The 11002-nt window shown below is 41.0% G+C and overlaps 1 protein-coding gene across 1 annotated transcript in view; it reads right to left on the bottom strand.

Annotated features, from left to right (window-relative positions):
• Window positions 1–3727: 3727 nt before the first annotated feature.
• ERGIC2 (ERGIC and golgi 2) overlaps window positions 3728–11002 on the bottom strand; it is a 52749-nt gene continuing 45474 nt past the window's right edge. Inside the window, exons 14-16 of the mRNA XM_034766867.1 lie at window positions 8608–8770; window positions 6440–6513; window positions 3728–6030 (exon numbers count right to left, since the gene is read on the bottom strand). Coding sequence (XP_034622758.1) covers window positions 5965–6030; window positions 6440–6513; window positions 8608–8770 — 303 coding nt within the window. The 3' untranslated portion in view covers window positions 3728–5964. The remainder of the gene's footprint in view (window positions 6031–6439; window positions 6514–8607; window positions 8771–11002) is intronic.

Here is an 11002-nt window from a genome sequence, read left to right as displayed (position 1 = left end):
CTCAGCACAGAGGTGCATTGGTTATGTGTTGGAGATGCTGTGCAAGTAGATTTGACACAAACCAACAGCAAATGTTACATTATTACCCTTTCAGTCAACCTACTGGCCCTCCACACCAGTGGTTCTCAACCAGAGATACACATACCCCTGGGGGTACACAGAAGTCTTCCAGGAGGTACATCAACTCATCTAGATATTTGCCTAGTTTTACAACAGGCTACATAAGAAGCACTAGTGAAGTCAATACAAACTAAAATTTCATACAATGACTTGTTTATACTGCTCTGTATACTATACTCTGAAATGTAAGTACAATATTTATATTCCAATTGATTTTTTTATAATTATATGGTAAAAATGAGAAAGTCAGCTATTTTCAGTAATTGTGTGCTGTGACACTTCTGTATTTTTATGTCTGATTTTGTAAGCAAGTAGTTTCACCTCACTTAAAAACTTGAGGTACACGACAAATCAGACTCCTGAAAGGGATACAGTAGTCTGGAAAGGTTGAGAACCACTGGTCTACACTACTTGCAATTCTCAGCCTGCACCTCAGGTGCTGAGTCTGGAATGAAATGGTGCCAGTGAAAAAGGCAAGGTGTACACGGAGCCAAAGCAGTGGCTTAGCTCCCTCCTTGGCTAAGAAAACAATTCTTCCATTGCCAGCCATTGCTGTGCACAGAGCAGATTGTTCTATTCAAACAGCAAAGACCACTCACTCCAGTCATCTCGAGAATTTAAGATTAGACACACCCCACCTTCAGGAGCTAGACAAGACCTCACTGAAAGAGAATAATCTGCCACCTCGGCCAAAAGGAGCTGGGAGTGCTATGGACACAGAGCACTGAGCCATGGGGTTGAAAAGAGAAGGAGCAACTAACCAGTCCTGCTGAACACAACGGCATTATTGACTAACTCAGGAGCCCCACGGACCCCTGCTGAAGCCAAAGGCCAAGTGCCATAATGCTAGACCCCTTGTGGGGCAAGTAGAGTTCCTTCAAAATGCACAACGTGTTCTTAAGAGTGGGTGGGAGGTGTAGAATACATATGTGCAATGATTTTTTGTCAAAATACCAAACTACTCCCAGGGCCCCAATACCAGGGCAGGAGCCAGCACTAAATGAATTTTGATGGAAGGGTCATTACATAAAAAAATAATATATGGAATAAACTACCAAGGCAAGACCAGGTGCACATAGTACAATTGTTCTCAAATATTTTCACACCGTGGAGTCCTTTAAGGCAGAGACAAACCTTTTCATGGACACTTTCCCTCCCAATCAAACAATTTTGATCCCACATCTTCCAAGAAGCAGCTACACTGCTTGGTTGCATTAAAAAAAATATTAAGAAGGAACTTAAATGCCATGGGTGTGACAGCTCAATTACATCCCCTGGCTTGGTACTTGCACTGCTTATTTCCTCTTCCTACATAGAAGGCTTTACATTTTTTTAGTCCCAAAGCTTTCCTCTTTGCTTTCAGCCCCACTTCATGACACTTGAAAGTTTGGTCCTGTCCTCTGGTGCAACTACTACCCCTCCAGAGTTGGTGTCGTATACAGAGAGCATCACAGCTGAGTTTATACCAGAGAAATAGCTGTAACAGACAGAAAGACAATAAGCAGCCAGGTAGAGAGATGTGTTGGTGTTTTGAATCAGATGGTCAAGGGAGTCCCTGAAAATCCAAAGAGAATCCTGCACTGGGATACAGCTAAGAGAGAACATTACCTCTTGAGACTGAAATGCCTCACAGTTGTGACTGAGCACATCTGCAGAAGCAGCTCCACCTGGATGGGCTTCACACACCATCACTAGTCCATGAACATTGAGTGTGAGTGTGTACACACACACACACACACACACTCCCAACATTACAAGGGGCTACCCAAGTACCCTCATCTAAACTCACGAATAAAGCAGTTTTGCTTGGATGATTTTCACACCAGTGCCCTCTACACAAGTAGGTGATTTTCTTAATTCCATCCCAGTAAATACGCCCCCCCGCCCCCGTTTCCTCTAGAAGAGTCTGACGCAGAATTTCTCTCTCTTATCCATGCACCCAAATTATCCCCTTCACTTTGCCTCCTCTGAGTCCAACCCTGTATTTGAAGCTACAAAGGCAAAGGAAGAAAGCAAAGTAGTAGCAGTAGAGAGACTCAGCATCAATTTAGCTGCAACAAGGGCAACCAGCCACCAGGCACAGCCAGGAGGGGCTCAGAAAGGGTGGCTAGTATATTGTATGGCTTATGTGGTATGGCACTGGAAGCCAAGAGTGGGACAGATTAAGCTTTCCAAGGCAAGGAGGCTACAAGTGCAAATAAAGTTATAAAATGATCTTAATGAAAGTCAAAAAGCAGCACAACACATCTAAAAGCAAAGCTCGAGCAGCCCAACAGCCTTAAAAGGAAACAAGCACTAAAATATTTGATGGATGCTCGGGGCCTGAACGTTGAGACTCACGCCTGTCTTTGATCGTGGGTATGGTCATCCTGATTCTGTCCTTCACGTTTCTCCCATGGACACATCATCTGTATTTTCTTTAAGGAATATGGTAGATGCCATTCCAGGTCAGATCACTTTTCCATTTAGACTCACATCCTGCCTCTGGCAGCCACCTAAGTTATCAGATCCCTTTCCACATCTGCCTTAACAGTCAGAAACATATATTATATCACAGTTTGTGCAAGGGCACGGAGGGGAAAGAAACAGAAATTTGTTCTTTACCCAGCTCATGATAAGTTTTCCCCGCCCAAGAATGATTGCAGCTAATGTACCTGCAGACTGTATTCATGTGTCCATTTTTTTATTCTTCCTGTTTGCCTTGAAAAGAGCTCTATTTAACTATATCTTGCATAACAATCTTCCTTTTATCCATTGAAAATGTCTTACCTTTTAAGTGCCCTCTGGTTCGTATTATGATACAAGATGTGAACAGTCTCCCAACTGGCTTCATTGTACTGAATATATTTACTTGTATACTAGTATATATATATATATCTGCATTATTGCATCTTACTCTCTCTTTGCCTTCCCACATTTAATAGCCCTAACCAACATTTTCAGGAAGTTTTGGGGTGCCTTTATTTCTGGAAACTCAACCTTGTGTCCAATTTTTGGTTGGAGCTGTTGCTGTTCAGTACTGACTCCAGCTACACCGAGAGCTTACAATGGTGCAGCTCTGCTCTCTATGCTATGGGCTCTCTAATGTAGCTGTCCTAACACACTCAATTTCTAGAATGTTGTTATAATAGATTCTGAACTATTCTGTCTTCTGACCTCTTAGAACACAATGCAGTTTCTAGGTGGTGGGCACCTGAAAACCAACCATTCTGAGGGCTTTCAGATGCTTGGAGTATATGTCCAGTGTTTGTAGGAGGTTTCTAGCACCTGGGAGATGGGTTTAATTTGGACTCAATGATACTGTAATCCCAAAACATTCAAGTAACTGGAGAATTGGTCTGAAATCAGTAAAATGAATTTCAATAAAGACAAGTGCAAAGTTCTACACTTAGGAAGGAAAAAATCAAATGCACAAATGCAAAGTGAGAAATAACTTCGTAGGCAGTTGTGAAGCTGAATAGGATCTGGGGGTTATAGTGGGTCTCAAATTGAGTATGAGTCAACAATGTGATAAATAAATAAATTAATGGAGATATCCTATCTCCTAGAACTGGAAGGGACCTTGAAAGGTCATTGAGTCCAGCCCCCTGCCTTCACTAGCAGGACCAAGTACTGATTTTGCCCCAGATCCCTAAGTGGCCCCCTCAAGAATTGAACTCACAACCCTTGGTTTAGCAGGCCAATGCTCAAACCACTGAGCTATCCCTCCCACCCAGCTGCAGTGATGCAACTGCAAAAAAGGCTTATATTCTGGGTGTATTAACAGGAGTATCATATGTAAGATACAAGAGGTAATTGTCCTGTTGTACTTGGCACTGGTGAAGCGTCAGCTGGAGTATTGTTTCTAGTATTTGGGCACTACACTATGAACAATGTGGACAATCTGGAGAGCATTCAGCAGAGACCAGCAAAAATGTTGGTCATTAGAACCAGTGCAAGCAGAAGCAGGAGGGAGAATAGTCTGCTAGAGTGGCAGCGGCTGAAGACGCTGGCTTGAGGGAAGTTGGAGCTGAAGAACTTACAAAGAAATAACAAATTCAGAATGAATGACTCTCTGAATGGTTTAAATATTCCCTCCTGTGGATGTTTCCTTACACTTGTTTATGGTAACTGTCACCATACATCACACTGTCCAAATACGCATTTTATATCTTTCTTTGGTCACAATCTTCCCTAAACTTGACTAATTCAAGCGAAGTTATATTTAAGATGCAACTTCACTAGTTTCCTGTCCAACCTACCTTCCAGAATACATACTGAACAACGCTAGCATTCATACTGTTCACTGGGAAGCCACCCTCTTACACTTAGCCCTACTTTTATGCCCAGCTACACAAAGCAATGAAGCATTACAAGAAATTATTGTAATAAGCTGGCTTATGCTTGCAACCCTTCTGTACCTTCTTGCATCCACACAGAACAGCTGTCCAGGGTGTGGCTGCAAAGTTAGTTAGCTGCAACACTTGGTACAAGACCTTCAGTTCAGATCCAAATGAGTTGGCGCAGACTATAATGGCTTCACCCCAGTACGGACATGTAGCAACAAGCATGGCAGCTACAATGGTACAACTGCCTCTAACTCCATCCCACAATGCAGTGCCTCGTATCTGAAAGTTACCCCAAAAGCCCCTGCTCCTAGCAAAGGTGCTGGGCACTATATGATGGAATGCTCTGGTATCACAGTTGCAATTCAAGACTCATGTGAATGCACTAGATTGGTTCCACCAAGAACAGCGTTACTGTGTGGATGCACTACATGGTTGCAAGGACACGTGATGCACCATGCCACTTAATTCAGTCAGTATGTGATGGTTTCCTTGCTTAAAGTAGCCAAGACCTTTGTTTCCCATCTCAGTCAGTTTTAATCTATGACAAAACTTTACCTCCGTCCTCAGATGAACTAGTTTCCTTAAATTTGGGACTTTTTCAATCAACCAAACAAACTATGCACAGGTTCTTCCCTTCCCACTCTTTATTTAATACTCTTCCGGACAATTCTCACAGCTTAGAGAGGCATTAGCTTTACAAAAATCAGGGTGGTACAAATCAGCCTATACTCTGTGTACTCAAACACCTTTTCAACAGTGACTTACTATTCCTGGTTCCTTGGCTCAAACTCGGAGAGAATCGGATTGTTGGCAAAAAGTGGCTGTGAGAAGAGAGAGACAGAGAAATGCCATATTCCCTGCTCTGCAGCACTTTTTCCTCTTGTAGATAAATAACGGTGCTACTGGAGAATGGCAGTGACTGCTGAAAGTGCTATGGCTCTGTCTCAGTCCCTGAGACCACTTCTATTTCAGGGTTTTCAATAGTGCCCCCCCACCTCCATCAGCATCGTATCTAAGCCTAAAAAAAAAAAAAATCTCATGTCCCATTTCTGAAAACCTAGCAGCAAATCCTGGCTTCTTAAACTACAATTATCACAGCCACCCTTGCTTGCTGTACTGCACGCTGAACACTGCATGGGGCTCTCTCTGCATTCTGCATATGTGTTAGCTTTCATAGGTGTTTGCCTGACTTCACAGGCCTGGAATCCAGATCACTACACTGACACTTCAGTGCTGATGGCAGTTTTTGCAAAGACACTCAGTTTCACTGCAAATATTGTCTCTCTTCAGTAATGCTTCTGCTAGCTCAAGAAGAGGTTGGCTTCACGGGGCTTTCTGGCCTCCTTCGACTCCATGTGCACTTAAAAGAGACAAATTACACAGACTGTTTTTTTAAAAGGCTTGATTTTTGCTTCCCATGAGCACTGTCTCAACATATTGCACAATGTTTTCTTTATTATAAAAATTGTCTTCTGTATCAGGCAGAAAGAAAGAAAAAAAGTTTCCCAATGAGGTGCTAATGCATACTGTTGTCTGTAATTAGAGGTAAGTGGTTGTTTATGTGGCCATCCGGAAGTAGGACCTAATCAAACAAACAAAACAAAAACATTAATATCTTGTTCAAGAACTTCATCCATTGCATTTGCTTTTTTTAAATACGCATTTCCTCCATTCTCTGCTTTTCTGTATCCTTAAATCCATAAAAGTGTGTGTGTTTTATCCCCTTAGGTAGTAGATTTTCCAGAGAACATCACTGTCCTCTTTTTACAAATCTGGCTAAGGACCCATGTGTTCAAACTATTTTTAAAAACTTTTGAATATGCTCCTAATGAAATCAAGGGAAGTTTTACCATGGATTTAAATAGGAACAGGATTAGGTCCTACAGTTGTATTCTTTCATTACAGCTCGCTACCTTTTAAAATTTTACTTTGCTAGTACACAGTTGTTCTATTTCCTTAATTCCTATGATAAGAAAAGAAAATATTCTTACAGGTTTGTGAGAGCCCAGTTTGAAACGACAGCAGATAATTTCCACTATGAATCTTCCAATGCCATGTAAAATGCCTGTAATATCAAACAGGGTTTGAGTTTTCAAAAAGAATAAAATGAGGACTGTGTAAAAAGAGGCTTCTGTAATGACAGCACCACTACATCAGGTTTAAACTTAAACTCTGTTCCAGTACAATTGATCACCATAGACACACTGAAAAAAATAAAGTAACATTTTCTAAATATTTTTCATTTCCCCTAAACAAAGATTGCTATTTTGAAATGGAAACCACTCTTTTTTCCATGCAAATGTGACCTTAACAAAACCAATTTCATGTTAGAAAAGCACCAGGGAATTACGTTAATCAACAAGGAGATTTGCATTACTATTTCTTCATTGGCCTGGAGAAAACAAAAAAATCAAAAGCTTTGATTCAGACTGACCAGTTTATTACACCACCCACTTGAAAAAACTTGACAGGAAAACTCAGTTTCCCACAAGAAGCTGAAAACTGTTTTAACAAGTTTAGTTTTTAAATTGGACAGAAGACTATATGAACTTCACAATGGTCTTCCATGTCATTGGTCATGCGCTACACACATGCTGCCCCTTGAATGAATCAGAGATATGCTCTGAATAACCAAAAATCCCAAATCTGACTTCAAACCAGCCACCCCTACTGCAAGGGGCACAACTCTGATCCTTTGAGTCAGAGCTGTGATCTCTGAAGAGCTTACAGAGCTAATGAAAATATTCAATGAAACAACATGGGTTCTTTTGGCACCTGTAGACCGTGTAACATTAGCAGTGGTAATAGGAGTTAAAAGGAATTTTTTGTCACAGGAAGCAATCCAGAACCAAACAGCAATGCCAATCTAGCGAGGCTTTCTATAGCACGTTTTATATTATGCTTTTCCCTCTATTTCTTTACAAGTGCCAATAAACTATTTTTTCATGTAAGGTAAATGGAATTGGGTTCAGAGACTGTTTGTTGGGCCAGCGGCTTGTTGATAAATCCAGAAACGTCACTCAAGCAAGGCAGGGAAAAAGTAAGTAACTGCCTGGGAACAAGATCAGAGGGGGGAAGGGGGGGTGGTGGTGGTTTCAGGTAACAGGAAGGATGTGCCATTGTGTGGTTGGGGAAAACCAAACAACTGCTGGGTATCAAGCATGGTTACAAGCTCAAAGACTAAAGGGGATCAGAGACCACCGAAGCCATTATTAATTAATTAATTACTTATGTAATTTGGCTGATGATTATGGGTTTTTTAAATTTCTCTAATTTCAAAATTAGAGGAACCTATATTTCTATGAGCGACTCATTTTCTCCTTGGAACACAGTGTACTTTGTACAACCCTTCCACTAGACAAAGTGCTCTGAAGTGTTTTGATAATGGATAAAAGTATAGCCACCTAAAAGAATACAATGGCTTTTGCCCAGATTATGCTAATTCAGCATTAAACACTGTCAGCATAGACAAATATGTTTTGTGAGGCAAAAAGCATCCACTCAACAAGATAGTTAATGTTCACAGGTTAAAAGTGTCTCTGTTTCACCAGATTTAGTATAGAATAGGAAGATACTATCCTCAAATTAAAAGCAAGGGTCCCAACAATTCTTAGGCAAAGAGGAACCTGATCCTTTTTATGATTCATTATGGCCCTGGGTAATCAGTGAATTGAGATGCCTCTTCAGTTAAAGCTAGCTGTTTCTCTCAGGGGCCCAATCCTATGGTCCATTCAAGACTTACCAAGGGAAAAAACCTCATGATGCCTTTAATGAGAGTTTTACCTCAGTACGTTTTGGGCAAGGTTAGCAGAATTAGGCCCGAACTACAGTATAGAGTCAGACAGGATATTAGAGGTCAGATCGGTTTGTATGAACTTCCAGAAGAGAATAAACTATGGTTTAGTTAGAAAAGAAAAGAAATGGCAACTCCACCACAGACAACAGTGTACTGGGGTGTTCTATACACAGTATTAGAAATTCATAGCATTCCATGCACAAACCAGTATCTCACTCACTAGTTGTGAATGGCTACCTAACAGCTTATTGCATGAACTCACAAAACAAGTAGCGTAACCAGGGTGGTCACTAAATGTATGGCCTTTAGTTCCTTAACCCTATCTACCTGGTAGGACTCAAGAAGGAATGCACTGATGGTTACCTGTAGTTGAGAAAATTCCACCAATAATACCACAGAGTCTTATTATGAACTGCCAAAAGGGCATGTGTTCTTCTGTTACTGTCACCATAAGTGAACTGATGTCATATTTCATGAATATCCCGGATACCCCATGGCTGCCAGCTGCATGGTTAATCACTCTTTCCTGAGGGCAAAGGGAGAAACATACACAAGTTAGTAGTCTGACAGCAGTCACATGCACAGCAATATCTAATGGACATGGTTGACAAAGAGCAATTTGTTAGGACTGTCAGTAATCAACATGAGACAATAGAGCAACAAGGTGACACCTTTTAAAAGCCACACAGTAACTAGATTTTGATCAAAGTAGGGATGAGATACTATTTTATACTGTAAACCTTCATGCTAGCAAGTCACTATTCACTTTCCTGTTTACTTGTCCTTTGTATTGCAAACCCTTGTTCAATACCAGTGACCAGTACTTGCCCTCGTTTTATTCTACAATAATTTACACGCTCCTCTCAGGATACAAGTTTACTTAATACATTTGTTTAAGGACCAAGTTTAAAACCAGATCATCCCTGTCCTTTATGCAGGTGTATGGTATACAGATAGGGTATATAAGGGCAGCAGACACCTGTAAGGGCCAGGGACTGCTTCCTTCCTGTGCCCCTGTAATTGCCTCAAGAAGGAAGGAAAAGACATAAGGGTCATGGCTTTGTCCCATTCCATGAAACAGGCCAAGTACACCAGGAGGAAGTGCAGCCTCGCAAACATGTCCCAGGATGCTCCAGCCTTGCACTGCCCCAATACAGGGTTGGGCCATAAAGAAACATTCTAGCCTATAGTGTTTTCTTCCCTTAAGTATGAAGCATCCAGGTGCACTTTAAACTTCACAACATGTAGGCGTTGTACCAACTTTACAGAGCGGCGAACTGAGGTGGCTGAGAAAGGTTATGGTCCAGGTCTTCAGAACCAGCCTGTAGACCTGGGTGCCTCATCTGAGACACATGGGCCTCATTTTCAGAGTTTCTGAGTAGCCACCACCTCAAATGAAGTCAAGAGGAGTTGCAGTTTTATTTATTAGATCCCTACATATGAATTTGGGTGCTGACCCTTCAACATCTAGGGCCCAATTTTCAGAGTTGCTACGCATCCACGGATTGTATTGTCTTCACTTGGAGCATGGCTGCTCAATACTTCTGAAAAATCAGGTTCATATATTTGAAAATTTTAACCCAATAGGTCTAAAGACAGGAATCCAAAATTACGGACCACTTTAGAAAATTCCACACTAAGTAATTGGATTGAAAAATCAAACAGTCAGGTATGTCAGAACTCATGGAAAAGGACTCAAAACTCCTCATTCCCAGCCCCTTGCTCTAGCCACCAGACGAATCAGGTGTCCTTAATCACTTTTATAACTTCCTCCAATTTGTGAAAAACTCTTTTATACCGAGGGGCCCAGAACAGAGCAGACTATTCCTGACAATCTCACCAGGGCCATTTACATGATACCTCTGACGTGTAGCCCAAAGACATTTGCTTTTCTGTTGGCATTCTGTGCTGCAAGGTCACATCTCCTTTGCGGGTTTCTTTTGGTATCATCACTTTCCAAGTTTGAATATCTGTGTTTCAATTTGTTTCTCCCAGATGTATTAGCTTGTACTCCCAAGTTGATTCTCATCTCTCTAATTCTCATCTCTCTATGCTTCTTGTATATTATTTCTTACTGGCATAATACTCCCCAAATTCAGAATGTTCTTCAAAATTAACATGCTTCTAACTAGCCTCACCTTCCTGCCTCTCCCTGATCATTAAGATGGTCAAGTACAAAGCAGTTTAAAACCTAGGAATTCAAGTTCTTTTGAATGGTTTTCAAGAGAAAAGTCGTTGCATCAATCTGAAGTCATCCTGAAAAATTTGCTGCTATTTGCATGCTAGTGAGAGCTGTTGATAAAATAACCTGTCAGGTGGGAGCTGCTGAGGAAATGCACAGGCAGCAAAGAACTAATTAACTGAAGATCTATTCAGCAATGAATACATTACAGAAGTAAGCTACATAAGAAAAGAGCAAAACTAAACAGAAAGGCAATGTACCATGGAGCAGTTTCATCCCATCTGAGAATTTAACACACGCCTTCCTTTTACTAAAGAGCATCCAGTGTAATGGAAACTCAGAATCACAGACCACTGATTGAAAAATTCAGACCTCTCATCTTTCTCCAGTAAGTTCAGTTGACGTGTATAACCATGTTATATTTATGATATACAGTTACTGTTTGTTACCAAGCCGAAGTACGAGAATGCCAGCTTCATATATCAATCTATAAACTACATACAAAGAGCTTTTATTAACTGCAACACTTACAAACCAATATCACAGAAGAAACCCATACGCACTTTCATAATTTTA

This window comes from Trachemys scripta, chromosome 1 (genome assembly GCF_013100865.1).
Source record: "Trachemys scripta elegans isolate TJP31775 chromosome 1, CAS_Tse_1.0, whole genome shotgun sequence".
Lineage (NCBI taxonomy): Eukaryota > Metazoa > Chordata > Testudines > Emydidae > Trachemys > Trachemys scripta.
This window is presented reverse-complemented; position numbering and strand designations above follow the sequence as displayed.